Source organism: Crocuta crocuta, unplaced genomic scaffold (genome assembly GCF_008692635.1).
Source record: "Crocuta crocuta isolate KB4526 unplaced genomic scaffold, BGI_CrCroc_1.0 scaffold383, whole genome shotgun sequence".
Classification (NCBI taxonomy): domain Eukaryota; kingdom Metazoa; phylum Chordata; class Mammalia; order Carnivora; family Hyaenidae; genus Crocuta; species Crocuta crocuta.
In genome coordinates this window covers 2,588,110-2,603,228 of record NW_027531897.1, presented here as the reverse complement: position 1 = coordinate 2,603,228, position 15,119 = coordinate 2,588,110, and the positions used below count along the sequence as shown (strand labels likewise).

The 15,119-nt window shown below is 41.4% G+C and overlaps 1 protein-coding gene across 1 annotated transcript in view; it reads left to right on the top strand.

Moving 5' to 3' along the window:
• Positions 1 to 15,119, top strand: part of LOC144239518 (microtubule-associated serine/threonine-protein kinase 4-like) — a 199,299-nt gene that overhangs the window by 163,565 nt on the left and 20,615 nt on the right. The window contains exon 4 of the mRNA XM_077773602.1: positions 13,997 to 14,121. Coding sequence (XP_077629728.1) covers positions 13,997 to 14,121 — 125 coding nt within the window. The remainder of the gene's footprint in view (positions 1 to 13,996; positions 14,122 to 15,119) is intronic.

Below are 15,119 nucleotides of genomic sequence, written 5' to 3'. Positions count from 1 at the left end.
AAGAGGGTTCCTGTTTCTCCACATCCTCGCCAGCATCTGTAGTTTGCTGATTTGCTCATTTTAGCCACCTTAACTGATGTGAGATGGTGTCTCAGGGGGGCTTTGATTTGTATTTCCCTGATGATGAGTGACATTGAGCATCTTTTCATTCAGACACTCAATCTTGAAAGATGGCCGTTTGGAGGGAACAACCAAATGGCTACCTTCCCCCACTTCAGCATGAAGGACACTGATTTCCCCCATAATCATGGCTAAATTCTCTAAAAAGGAATGCCAGCTAGTCTACTGATACTGTTATTTTAAAACACGAGGACCTGGCCCTGGAGTTCAAGGCTGCTTAATGTCATCTAAGCTTTCAGAAGAACTCAGTGACTAAATAATAGACCAGAAATGGAAGGGCTGAATTCCAACTCTATACCTCTCGTTAATTTTAAGCAGTGTTGAGACAATCATGATGCTAATCTGGGCTTTAATTTGTCTCTTCTTAAAAACAAGGGCACTATTTTGTTATGTTTTGGAAAGCACTTAGTGATTTCTTAATTCAGGGCATAGGGTTGCAGCTTGGATAAATATAAGTTCTTAGATTCTGTTTCTTTTAAACCAGGTAGGATGGGCATTCATTTTCCTACTAAGAGAGGAAGGAGTGAAGGCAATAGAGTCCCTGATGGAGGTCTCTCTCCCTGGAGATGGGGTCTTAAACAGACTACCATTTGGGGAGACTCTCCATGGGGAGATCTACGATACAATATTTTTGAAGAAACCTNTTAATCCATGTCAACAAACTGGAGACATAATACTAGATTCTTCAGGAAGCATGCATAGACATTGCTATTGGGGAGGAAGAATTTGAAATCTATTTGGAGTAAAAGTGAGCTTGGAACTAGAAACTGTTCCAAATAAATATATGTGGAAATACATTGTTATGAGAATTCAATTGTATATAGAAGTTTCCTTGGGTAAACAAAACTTGTTAGGAAATTTGTACTTGTCTGGAAATTTCTGCTTGGATTGCGATAATGGAGTTTGTTTTGTCCCCTTGTGGCTACCTTTGTTCTTTTGGTTTCCCTTGTAAAGTTCCTGATGGCTAGCTCCTCCTTGCCCTTTGTTATAAATGTTCAGATGCAGGGCAGTTGTTGGAAATGTCTAGCATCCAGGGCTGCTAGTGACATGTCAATCAGAGCATCTTAGTGTGCAAAAGAATGTTATTGAATGCGATTCATAATTTCTCCACAAAGCAAGATGCTAAGTACAAATTGTTATCTAGTGTTTTGAGGCTAGACTTTGAAAACAAACAGTATTTTGTAGAGGTGTTGGACTTTTTTGGAGATGCGTTTTAGAAGCGAAAGTCAGAGCTAAGAAGAGTGACATTTAAGGTTGCTGAGTCTTGGCCATTATTGTTACAAACCAAATGAGAGAGAGAGAGAAACAAAGAGTGAGTGTGTGCATGTTAGCAGAAGAGGGGGAGAGAGAGAGAGAAAGAGAGAATCCCAAGAAGGCCCCACACTGTCAGCTCAGAGCCCAGTGCGGGGCTTGATCTCATGAACCATGAGATCATGACTGGAGCCGAAATCAGGAGTCATTTGCTTAACTGACTGAGACACCCCTGAATGTGAATATTTTTGTAGGCAATGTGGAACCAAACAGTAATGGCAAAATCGGAACCCTGGTCAAAATAGAAATGAGAGACAAAATGGAGAGTTAGTACGCCCAGATATAAGTACGTAATCATGTACAAGCTCAGTAGGTTCTGTGTGTTGGGTGTGATATAATGATGTATAGCTGCAAGCACAGATGAAGTGTATCCCAGTTGACAGAGTTTACAGTGGAGAAGAGCATGCTGTGCATAGAAGTAAATGGGACTCTCTGCACATGCATCCACATAGGAGTAGGTTATACGATGGGGAAAGGGAAGGCCACTAGTGCCCTGGAGTATGGATTCACTGCCTGTGATGGATGGATCAAGCATCCTGGCAGGGGACCTAAAATGCCACTAAACACAAATCGTGTGTTCCACACTGTGCTGGGCACTTGATGTGTGTCACTTATTGACATCAGCCCTGGAGGTATGAAACTAGAGGCCAGAGATGAAAAGGGATATATCCAGGGTTCTCTAGCGAATAAATGGTGAAACCAGGATGCAAACCTTGTCTGACTGGTTACCTGCTCTATGCCCCTGAGTTTACTTAATGAAACAGTTATCCCCAAAGTGCCCTGTGCTGGAGAGAATTTGATCCAGTCTAGGGAAGATGCCAAGGAGGAGTGCCCTTGGCAGCAAGAGGTGTTTGGTCCTGGAAGGAAGAGGGGATAAGTCATTGTTTATCCCAAGACTTGCCTTTGCCAGATGCTACGAGAGGATCTCTGTTCAGATGCTCAATTTGTCCTCAAAGCCACATGCTGAGATGGCTCACGCATCTCTGTTTTACAGAACATGCACTGGGAACTGGGGGCTAGGAGATTAAGTCTGACCAAGGCACGCAGCTGCTACATGGTAATAGTCAGACTTTGAATTTGGGATTTGAACCTTGTGGCTGGAGCGAAATGGTAATGGACTTGAAGTCAACAGTTTTGTGAGTTTAAACACGGAATGTATTTCCAGGGTCCAGAGGGGGCAGCAAACATGTTTGGGTAGAAAGAAAGTTTGGAAAGAATTGGACAAACTGGGTTTGGAAGTCAGAGGATGACAGGGAAGGGGGAGATGACTCTACTCCTTTGGTTGGTATTTTGAAGCACACACGATTCTGGTCCTCTTGGGAGGTTGTGGATAGATGTGGAGGCAGATGGGGAAGAGGAAGGGAGAAGGGGGAGCTTGACAAGTAGTTTAACAGCTGCTCCACATATCCGCAAACTGACTCTGAGAAAAAATGGTTCTATTTATTTGCCGTTTCCTTCCATATATCTTCCCAACAGCATTCATCAATATCTGTCATTTCCCAAAGGGTTTAGGCATGTCTAGCAATTCATTCTGCTGAATTATATTTCAATACGCGGATGGAGAGAGGCCAGATTGCAGATGTTAACTCTGACCTATGCACAGCGTTGCCTAGACACAGCCACCACCCATCTCTTGGGTGCCCCCATGCAGACAGCCATTCCAGGCAACAGCACTAGGCATCAGATTCTCATGACCACGTTACCATTAGAGTAGGCTCTATATAATACTTGGTTAAAAATCAATTTTAAGTTGTCCTATTAGCCTTTGGTCTATACAGCTAGCGCTTAGGGCAACACCATTATGTATTTTATTTTTTTATGTTTATTTATTTATTTTGGGGGAGAGAGTGCAAGCAGGGGAGCAGCGGAGAGAGAGGATGCAGTCAGNAGTCAGACTTTGAATTTGGGATTTGAACCTTGTGGCTGGAGCGAAATGGTAATGGACTTAAGTCAACAGTTTTGTGAGTTTAAACACGGAATGTATTTCCAGGGTCCAGAGGGGGCAGCAAACATGTTTGGGTAGAAAGAAAGTTTGGAAAGAATTGGACAAACTGGGTTTGGAAGTCAGAGGATGACAGGGAAGGGGGAGATGACTCTACTCCTTTGGTTGGTATTTTGAAGCACACACGATTCTGGTCCTCTTGGGAGGTTGTGGATAGATGTGGAGGCAGATGGGGAAGAGGAAGGGAGAAGGGGGAGCTTGACAAGTAGTTTAACAGCTGCTCCACATATCCGCAAACTGACTCTGAGAAAAAATGGTTCTATTTATTTGCCGTTTCCTTCCATATATCTTCCCAACAGCATTCATCAATATCTGTCATTTCCCAAAGGGTTTAGGCATGTCTAGCAATTCATTCTGCTGAATTATATTTCAATACGCGGATGGAGGGAGGCCAGATTGCAGATGTTAACTCTGACCTATGCACAGCCACCACCCATCTCTTGGGTGCCCCCATGCAGACAGCCATTCCAGGCAACAGCACTAGGCATCAGATTCTCATGACCACGTTACCATTAGAGTAGGCTCTATATAATACTTGGTTAAAAATCAATTTTAAGTTGTCCTATTAGCCTTTGGTCTATACAGCTAGCGCTTAGGGCAACACCATTATGTATTTTATTTTTTTATGTTTATTTATTTATTTTGGGGGAGAGAGAGTGCAAGCAGGGGAGCAGCGGAGAGAGAGGATGCAGTCAGCACAGAGCCCGAAGAGGGGTTTGAACCTATGAACCGTGAGTTCATGACCTGAACTGAAGTCAAGAGTTGGATGCATAACCGACTGAGCCACCCAGGCACCCTGGTTGATAAGAATTTAGAATCCAGATAATCATCGTCTGAATGGAGACATCTTGGTGGTCTAGGCGCAGTGGGAATTTGCTGGCTAGGACTGGGCCTCACTGCAGAACAGGAGACTTTGCTGAGCATTGCTACACTGCACAGCAGCCATGTGAGTACTTGTAATAAGAGGACAGTGCAGCTTTTCCAAGGTCTAGTTCATGTATTAGTTCATTTGTTCCTAGTATCTTCCCTTATTAGAGTTTGCAAGTGGTGATCTTGGTGAATGAGAAAAAATATGTCTTCTTTATGAGCAACTTAAGGGTAAACAAAAGGAAGGAAAAAGGCCAAATACATTTCTCTGTAAGTATGGATTCATATTATTCCATTTAAAAATATACTGTGGGGGCACCTGGGTGGCTAAGTCAGTTGGGTGTCCAACTTCATCTCAGGTCATGATCTTGTGGTAAGTGGGTTCAAGCCCTGCGTTGAGCTCTGTGCTGACAACTCAGAGCCTGGAGCCTGCTTCAGATTCTGTCTCTTTCTCTCTCTCTCTCTTTCTCTCTCTGTCTCTCCCCCGCTCATGCTCTATCTCAAAAATGAATGTATATTTAAAAAAATTTAAAAATGTGTTGTGTGTGGGCATTTCCCCCCTTCTATCATAAAGTGACAAGGGTAAGGGCACCTGGGTGGTTCAGTCAATTGAACATTTGACTTCAGCTCAGGTCATGATTTCATGGTTCCTGAGTTCGAGCCCCGTGTCAGGCTCTGTGCTGACAGCTCAGAGCCTGGAGCCTGCTTGGGATTCTGTGTCTCCTTCTCTTTCTGCCCCTCCCCAACTCTCTCTCTCTCTCAAAAATAAACACTAACAACTATTTTATAAAATGACAAGGGTAACATGGTAGCTGTCTGTGATTGAGGGTGAAAAGAGCACCTTTGAATCCTGTTACAGTATTGCTTACAACTAAAGTTACTTTGGATTTAAAACTGCAGCTGGAGTTGATACTGGCAGTGGCAGCTGGAGATGGTTGGTCAGAGGCTTTCATTTCTGTAGTGCCGACATGGGTGTTGTGTTATTTTCCACAGTCCCTGAGTCCTCATGTTGTCCCCGTGGCCTTCTGTGACTCCCTGTAACATGTATCATGCACCCAGTCTGGGCTTGGTAAACTGTTACTTTCTGCTACTTGCTCTGCTTGGCAGGCCTCCTTTCAAAGTGTCCCCTTAACTTTGTCACCAGACCCTTGTGGTTAGTAATGTAGCCCTGCCATTTGTTAAATATAGAATGCTGGAGAAAATATTATGCAGCAAAATTGGGCATCTGCATTGGATTCGAGTCTTGGAGCAAAACCAAGGCTTAGTGATAGCTGCATTGTGCTGTCACTTAGGTTCAGACTTTGATGTTCTCTTGGCATCCCGTGCTTTGACAACCAGCCACTCAGAAGGCATACGTGTTCTCTCTATTCAGCATTCAGTTGCCTTGTCAACCGAAGATCCCTGTATAGTAGGTAGTGATGTCTTTAAGGACTTAGGGTCAAGGCTATGCTTTGGACTTTTCTTGTGTGAATGAACAACACTTTTTATGGTTTGTTTTAAGGCTAGAATAGTAGCTCAGTATAGGAGTCAGTGAACTTGACTCTCTGGTCACAGGTCTGTTGGTTTCTCAAATTATATTTATTTGTGCCATTAAGAAGAATGATTTAGCAGCCTTGTCGGTGCTGTCTAGGTATAGTTATTCTTTTGCGGTGGGGACAAGAAATTGGAAGTCAGTCACCCATGTGAGGGGGAAGATGGAAGGAACCATGTCTCTGTGTTGTAGTCGCAGTGCTGAAGATGAATAAAGGGGAGCTATAATTGCCTGGGAGTACGACAGTCGCTATGATGAGGGAACCAATGTTTAGGAGTGAGCAGTGGAGCAGAGAAGAAGAACATCTTGATGATGATGGAGTACACTTGGGGACAGTGGCTGCTGACTCATGCATCTTCTCTGGATTTGGCCAGTGCCTTTTCCTGACCTTTGACCTTTCTCCATTTCTCAAGTTGGGAGTGCTCTGGGAAAAACTCATTTCCTCTGACTTGCAGATGAATCCAAGGGCCTAAGTTATCTAAGTGTAATTTGCAAGAGCAGGTGCTGATATAGTTTAATGTGGGTACCTCCTGAACAGCAAAAAAGGCCTTATTTTCTATTGGGAAGGTGAATGGTTTCAGCCAAGTAAGTGAGGGTGATTGTGTGTCTGTGTGTGCGTGCGTGCACACATGCACATGTTTGTGAAAATTTAAAATATACATAATAAAATTTACCTTTTTAACCATTTTTTAAGGGTCCAGCAGTATTAAGTACAATAACAATGTTGTGCAACTGTCACTCCCATTCATCTTGAGAACTCTGTCATCTTCCCAAACTGAAATTCTGTACCCGTTAAACATTTGGTCTGCATTACCTCTCTTTGCAGCTCCCAGTATCCACAGTTACACTTTCTGTCTCAGTGAAATTGACCATCCCAGGAACCTCATATAAGTGGAATCATACAATATTTGCCCTTCTGTGTCTGACTGACTTCATTTAATATGTTGTCAAGGTTCATCCATGTGCAGCATGTGTCAAAACATTCCTTCTTTTTTAAAAAAAAAAAAAAGAATCTGAATCTTCCTCCATTGTATGTATATAGTACAACACTCTGTTTCCGTCTTCATCTTTCAGTGGATGTTTGGGTTGTTTCCACCTTTTGGCTGCCGTGAAACTTGGTGTACACATATCTGTTCAAGTGCCTGCTTTTACTTCTTTTCTGTATATACCCCGAGGTGGAGTCAAGCAAGGGAGGCTTTAGTAGGACTTGGGGAGGGTAAGATGTTGGGATGTCCCTCCTCCCATGTCAGTGGTGAACGTGACCTTTCAGCGAGCTACTTTGAGAGCCTCAGTAGATGCTCAGGTCAGCAGTAGGCTGGTAGACCACACAGAAAGATAAGTATGAGAGGGATGAGTGTGTGGCCCTCTATGCCTGCTCCTTGTACAAGCATAGTGGTCTCCTACCCCCTGGATCACCACCCCCATTCTCTTTCCCTCCTTCTCGTGGCTCCCCCACCTCACCAAACCCTTGAGAGCCACACAGCTGCTGCCCCAGCTTCCTTTTGTTTCTTGTTGGTGCCTTAGAGGGATAAACAAACTTTTTCAGAGTTTTATGTATAACTGAGCGCCAGAAGCCGTATCTAAAGACTGCTTTGTTAGTACTTACTAGCTCTTATTTTCCCTTTGATGGCTTGTTTGTAGTCCAAGAGAAATAGCCCAAAATGTAAGACTGTGGACTGACGGCTAAATCTATGTTGCACTTCAGGTGATAAGGAACTTTTTTACTGGAAGCTTTTAAATCTAGTCAGGTACCATTATTCCCTGATGACAAAGTAGTTCTCCAGAGGCTATATTTAATTCTTTATATAGTCATTCTGCTAAAATTATTGCTGACCTGGTATTTTCCTACTTCAGAGGGATACTTGAAGCTTTGGGGTGCTTTGAAAGCGTGTATTTCATGTTTGAAAGTGTGCATTTATGGAAGTCTTCCTGTTTCTTGGGATTTGGGATGGAAACAAAGGAAAACACTCTCCAGGAAAGAGACCATAGGTAGCCTAGACAGAACCAAGGTATGGTCTGGGTGTAGACTTAGTAGTCTACTTATTTTAATACATAATCTCAAAAGGCTGCACATCTACCACTGTGTTAAGTAGAGAACCCAGGACCAGAACAATAACAATAACCAGTATAAAGCACTCATTCAAGTAGCTCATACCTCTGTGGGTGAAGTCTGACAAGTTCTTACATTGTTCTGGCCAACTGATCTCAGCTTTAATATGGACCTCTGTTTGTTGCCTCTAAATGTCTAGTTACGTCAGTAGACTATATGTAATAAAAGTTAGAATAAACATATCAGCATTTAAAAAATGTGTTTCCAAAGAGCACAGGACTGATCACAGTTCCAGTTGTAACAAGCAAGCTCCATTTGGTATTAAAGTAAAGCGGCCAGATTGGTAGGCAAGCTCACCTCTCATACAAGAAATTAGGAATGGTATTATCCATTAATTTCCACCCTGTGCAGCTGAATAATGCCATTGACAGATGCTAATTTTCTTACATTGTAGGCAGCAAATGATGCATGAATACAACAGCAACATACTTTTTAGAGGCTCTTGGTAGTCATCAGAAAGCGAATTTATATAAAGTTTGATGTAGTCACTACCAAGAATGGCACGATGTTCGTGCCTTCTAATGACTGTCTTAAATCCATCTGTTGTCCTCTTTTCCCTATTAACGCTAATGGGGGTCTAGGCAGGAATAAAAACCTCCCATGTGCTGTGCTAACAGACCATTCAGTTTATAACATTCATGTGATTCCTGAGGATAGGACTCATGCAAGAATAATGACAGGATTATAAATATTTGATTACGTATGTGTGTGTTTCCTAATTTAATTATTTTTTTCCAGTGGCTTAACACAAGTTTATTTCTTATTCACCTTATAATCTCTTGTGTTGTGGGTAGCTTTTTGTGTTTCTTAATTTTTAGGTTGATATTAATGAATGGTCATTGTATAATGTTTTTTCTTTTTAGATTTTAGCATCACCCCTTAAGTTTATCCTTATTTTATAGCTGAGGAAACTGAGGCTTGGAGGAGTTCATGATTAAGTGATGGCATCACTTTTGGGGGGGTAAGAGTTGGCACTCAGCAATCTGACCGTAGAGTCAACCATAACTAGGGTAATTTTTACCATTCTTTGGCAACATTTATTGTTTTCTGTCCTGTTGGGTTTGAAGATTGTATGAGATTAATACATGGACCAAGTTGAAAAACTTAGTTCAAACTGAATTCAAAAATGGAAGAGCTACTGAACATCAAAATGTCTTCTTTGGATTTGGGTCTGTTGATGTAATGAAAAGATTGAGGCCTGTCAGTCTCTCCTTTACCAAAGTCTAGCCAGGCTCCTCTGAGCCCTCCTTCTCAACCAGGCTCCAGCCTTACACCAATAGACATGAACACACAGCACAGGTTCAAGTTCAAGGTGATACCTGTAGGATGACCCTAGTCCTCTTAAAGTGCCTTTCCCAGGAAAACTCAAGGCTCTCAGAATTTTTGTTTGTTTGGGCTAACGGGTAGGGTCTCTGTCTGTCAGCCTGTGTGGGAGGATAGAATCTGAATTTTCAATATTCGCCAGCTGGCAGACAGAGTTGGCCTGATGGCAGTTACACTGACTAACCCTTTGTAATTTTTCACTTCCCTGACTCGACTGAGCGCCTGCTGGCTCCCTGCCCTACTCCTTCATTCTCCTCAGAAAACACTCAGTTAATTGTGTACAAATCAAAGGTGAGTTCAGTTCACACTGGACTCTTTTTTCCTGTTGAGTAGTTATTACCTATTAAAATCTGTCCTTCCCACTTGAGCATCACACCTTGTTTTTCTTTGACAAGGTCCGCGTCTGGCGTTGTAACCTAGATGAGACTGACACATGGTCTAGTAGCCTAAAAAATGTACGTAGTATTGGTAGACAGAGTGACTTCGGAGGAGGGGAGGGTACAGGGGGTCCCAATAGCAGTTGTCTCTGCTAGCTTTCAAGTGTCCTTTGAGATTTAATGAAATTGAAATGTTCAAAGTGTGCTTTGGAGTATGCAGAGGTAAGGGAGGCCATTCTGCTTGCCTGTGCCCCTCCCACCTGAAGCCTGCCTGGACTCCCCAAGCAAGGATCCTGGTGTGTGAATTTCCTCCACTGAGGATTTATTCGAGAACTTTCCCTGCTTCCGTTCCCTTCACCCAGTGACACAAAGGGAGACTTTCCCCATCACAGCTGCCATCACTTTCATACTGGCACCCTGTAAGTGTCCTCTGGGTTCCTTTTGGCTCTTTACTTCCCCACCCAGACTCATCAGAGATTTCCTGCATCAGCAGATCCTTCCTGACGTGGCCTCAGCAGGGGAAGGGATGTACTCTGGTAGTTGGCCATATTAGATTATGGAGCACATGTTTTGATAGGAATCATTAAAAGCAACATTATATAATACCATATTCAGAAATTAATAGAGGATAATTCATTACAACTCACATACTCGCCAGCCATTGTTAGCTAAACTTACTATTTGCCACATTCTTCAGTAGTATTAACAAAATTTAATATTAAAATATTAAAACCACAGGTGAAAACTTAATTCTTTAAACTCTTAAGTTCAACTCATGACCCCATTATCACCTGCGTATGATTTTTAAAACCATAAAATATTAAAGCATACTCCTCCCTGGGCCCACTCCCCATTTTCCCTGCCAGAGATAACTTCAATTCCAAATTGGCTGTTTATCCTTTCCACAAAGAAATACTATTCTTTATTTTAATTTTATTAAATATTTTTCTTTTTTTTGTGGTCTGAGAACACATTTGCCTTGTTTTGTTGCTAGGGTGATGGTAGATAATGTTGCTGGAGTTAACGAATTCTAATCTGAGTAGTGATAGTAGTATATTGACTATTTCCGATGTCCCAGCTTGAGTGCATTCAATGCATTATCTCATTTAATCCAATCTGCTACCATTTCTCATCTTTTCAGAAATGTTCTCTCTTTCTCTCTAGGAGGTTTATATAGACATATATGATATATATATATACACACACACACACACATATATATCATATATGTGTATACATGACACATATATATTAACTTACCCACTTAAGAGCTGTATGCCCTCTCTGGGTGTTAGAGTGGAGATAATATTCCCTAGTACACCATAGGATTGTTAAGATATTGGAAGTGCCTGGCATACAGTAAGTTCTCAGTGGATTTTTAGCTTTTGGGGTCTGCTCCAAATGAAATTAAGAAAAATGATCTGTTTAGTTTTATTCTTTTTGTTTACATTTGATCAAGCATTGGTCAAATAGTGTAGTTTAGCTGCATTTCAGGCAACAAACATTTACTGAGTGCTTACTAAGTGCCAGGCACTGTGCCTGGTACTGAGGATATAGAAATAAATTATATGTTTTTCTTCTTGAGGGTTATACGGAGATAGTCTAATAATTACTTCCTAAGAGAAGAGAAAGGACTGATTTATAAAATTATTCAGTGAACTGAAATGTTTGCATTGTAAGTTTTTCCATTGCTAATTAAGTTCTTCAGCTATTTTCGTATCTACCCTTAGTTGTTTGTTTTGTTTTTTGTTTTTCTTAAAGAAGCGTATGGGCAGAGCTATGGTGAGGTGAAAGTATATTTTCTCTATCATGTAAATCTTGGCATTACATAGATTATATGCCTCCTACCAGGATTCTTTCTGAAATATGAACAAAGAAAATATAAAACAAAATATAGGAAAAGAAATAGAAGGGAGCAGAAGAAAATAATCTATGGATTCTGATTACTGGAGGTTGGTATATTTTTAACAAATGATGTCCTTCAAATAAAAATATTTCTATCTTAGGTCATTTTTTCCTGTAATACTGATCTTAATGTTCTTAAATGTAGTCTTTGGTTTTCTTATCCTTCTTTATTAATGTCCTGCGTTTAGATCTAAAGGGGACAGATTGCCCAAAGCCCCTCTTAGTCCAGCTTTTAGTTCATGTTTTAAAATAAGGCCAAGAAAAAAAAATTCTGGACTTCAGTTTTGTGATCTATTCCTGCTTAAAAATGTACTTAACTGTTTTTGAGGTGGTGATCAGAATGACAGAGGGTAATTATATTTGAATTTTCATTGATAGAATTTATGCTTCAGTTAATTGGTATTTCCTCTATTTGGTTGCGAGAGTTCATAATGTGTTATGTGAAGTTGAGGGGAGCAGGTGACAGACATCAGTATGATCCCCTTTTTGCAAGAAAATACAGGTTGGAGAAAGCCAGCCTGGCAGAAAATCATTGAAATGTTGATAGTGGTTTTCCCTGGTGTGATTATAGGTGACTTTTTTTCCTTTATATTTACATTACCTACTTAGGAGTGAAAAGTAACCAAGCCCAAGTAAAAATGGTACTTAACATTTTCACTACTGTTCGGGCTATGTGGCTAACATTTACTGAGCATTTTAGTTAGGAAATTCTGTAGTCCCCTCAACAACAATCAACTCCATTCTCTCCATTTTAGAGACAGAAAAACCAAGGTCAGGAGACACTGACTAACTTCCTTCCCTGTTGTCACTGAGGCAAGATTAGGATCTAAAAAGTCGATCTCGTTTTCTCTAGAGTGCGCTTTCCCTATACAATGGAGCAAAAGAGAAACTTTGTCAAAATAGTTAATTGTTTCCTTTGCCCTTAAGATACACATTTCTGAAAGCACTTGAATTCAAGCATTAGACCTCTTAGCATGGACAGTGATGCCAGCAGCAGCTCACTTCTGTACTTTGATAGTGCTGGTAGTTACCATGCACACTGCCAGCAAATCACTTAATAGATTGCAACAATTATTAACCACTGGGGTAGGCTTGTAGAGTGCATGCCTAGGTAAGAGAGTGAGGCTCTGATATCTGCCAGGGGAGATCCAAATATTGCCTCTGCTGCGGGGTCATCAGCCACACATGATGGCATTCCTTCATGTTTCTGAGAGGTATGTGGCTGGAGCACCCCTCCTTCTCACCCCAGTCTTTGGGTGAGTTTCTCCATGTTGCCTGTCATCCTTTCTTTGTGCCTATTTGTTGTTTGGGAAAGATGTGCCTGTTTGTTCTTTCATCGTTCGGTGGATATTTAATGAGCACCTACTATGGCCAGTCACTGTGCATGTATTAGGGTGAAACAGTTAAAAATCAATCATGGGTTCTACTTTCACTGAGCTCCATTACTGTGTGAATATTCACATCCATCCCAACTTCCTGAAATCAAGAAGCCTTATTTCTTGGGACATCTGCATGGCCGAGTTGGTTAAGCGTCCAACTCTTGGTTTTGGCTCAGGTCATGATGTCATGGGTTCACAGGTTTGAGCCCCACATCAGGCTCTGTGCTGGCAGTGCAGGGCCTGCTTGGGATTCTCTCTCTCCCTTCCCAGCTGCCCTTCCCCCACTCATGCTGTCTCTGTCTCTCTCAAAATAAGTAAATAAACTTAAAAAAAAAAAGAAGCCTTGTTTCTTGTGCATTGGTAACTAGTCTGGTTCTTGTAGTGAGGAAGTAATGCAATGTAAATTGGTTCAACTGTTTGACTTTTAAAGGCGTACAGATACATTAGAGTTCAAGGTTGATGTAAATTGCTCAGTGAACCTAGACTGACCTTGATGTCCTGATTTATGCAGATAGGTACCGTGTGTGTCCTGTGGACATGGTTGGATGACCATCAGTTCTTAAGAGAGGGAAGCTTTGACAAAGAGGCACCAGCCCCATTTCACCTGGACAGAATTTCAACTCTTTCTTTTGTTGACCATGATCTCTACTTTGTCAACTCTTTTCTTGTTGATTTTGGGATCAGTTTTTCATATTAGCTATTCAAAAAGTCCATTTGTAAGTGCTCGTTTCCTTCTTTGGTGCTGAGAATGCTTTATGGGTTTATATGTATCCTTGCCAAGTTCCTATGGAATTTAGGCAGAAGTACCAAGGTGCTTTATCCTGTCCTGGTTGAAAGGTACACATACTGGAGGGGAAGAGGTTTACTTGGGTTTATGTGGAAAATTAGGGTCACAACTTGCGACTGGATCTCCTGACTTAATTAAAACAATATTCCTCTTGTTGCTATTAATAAATATAAGAAATATGACAGAAGCAGTATAGAAGGATGGCCAAGAAGGGACCTGCCGTTGCCACAGCAGTACTGATGTTTTGCCTGCCACTTACACTGTCTTCTGTTTCACCGCAACAGGGAGGTACCTGCTTCCAAACCCCGTGGCAGGGCAGGCTTGGGCGACCTCGGCGGAGACGTCCAACCTCGTGCGCATGCGCAGCCAGGCCTTGGGCCAGTCGGCGCCCTCGCTCACTGCCAACCTGGTGAGTGTCCTCTGCCTCTGTCCGCACAGCATCGGGGTAATTTCATCTCTCCACCTTCCTGGGGACTATTTTAAGTTTGCTGAGTTTAACTAAGTTTGAACTTAAAACCACATTCAACGTGAAGCACAGATTTGTCAATGTGAAATATTTTGCTTTGAGTGTGCTAATTTTTTACAAGTCTCGTCTCCAGCCTTCCCACCTAATCTGGAGTGTTTCTACTTGGCTGTCTCCTTTCTTCCTTCAAAAGAAATGAAAATGTTTTTGAGCTTTGTGTCTTAAATACTTTGTTTGAAAATAATTCCAAGCTTACTGTAAAGTTGCAAGAAGATGAAAAAATAAGTAAAACATGGTGGATCCTCACTTTGATTCAGCCATTAATCTCTTGCCAAATATGCATTATCATTTGTGTTTTATCTCTCCTTGTATATATGTCGGTGTAGATACATACATATGTGTGTACATGCATATCTATGTACACATACTCACATAATTTTTCTTTTTGGGAGTAAACTGTATGTATTGTGGCCATTTGTTATCACAGTTATAAACAGTGGTAAATTTATGGCTGCCATAAGCCTTTTATGTATGCTCTATTCTGTATTTCCATTTAATCCATTGGCACACTAATGTCCTGTATGGCATTTTTCCTCCAGTAGAGGATTCAGTCTAGAGTCATAGATTGCATTTAATCATCATATCTATTTAGTCTCTATCAGTCTGGAAGTTTTTCACAGCTTTCCTTTGCCTTTTTTGACAAAGACGTTTTTGAAGACTATAGTTCTCCTCTCAATTAAAAAAAATGTAATGTTTCTCCTATTACACTTGTCTAATATGTGTGATGTTTCCTCTTGGGGAAATGCACATTTTGCATTCCAGGCCAGAATAGGACATGGTGGTGATGTTTCCTTTCAGGGCTTGCCTTGTGCAGGTCTGTGATGTCCATCTGTCCTTCATTGTGATGTTAATCTCCCTCCACCTCCCTCCTCCCCAGTCGTGGT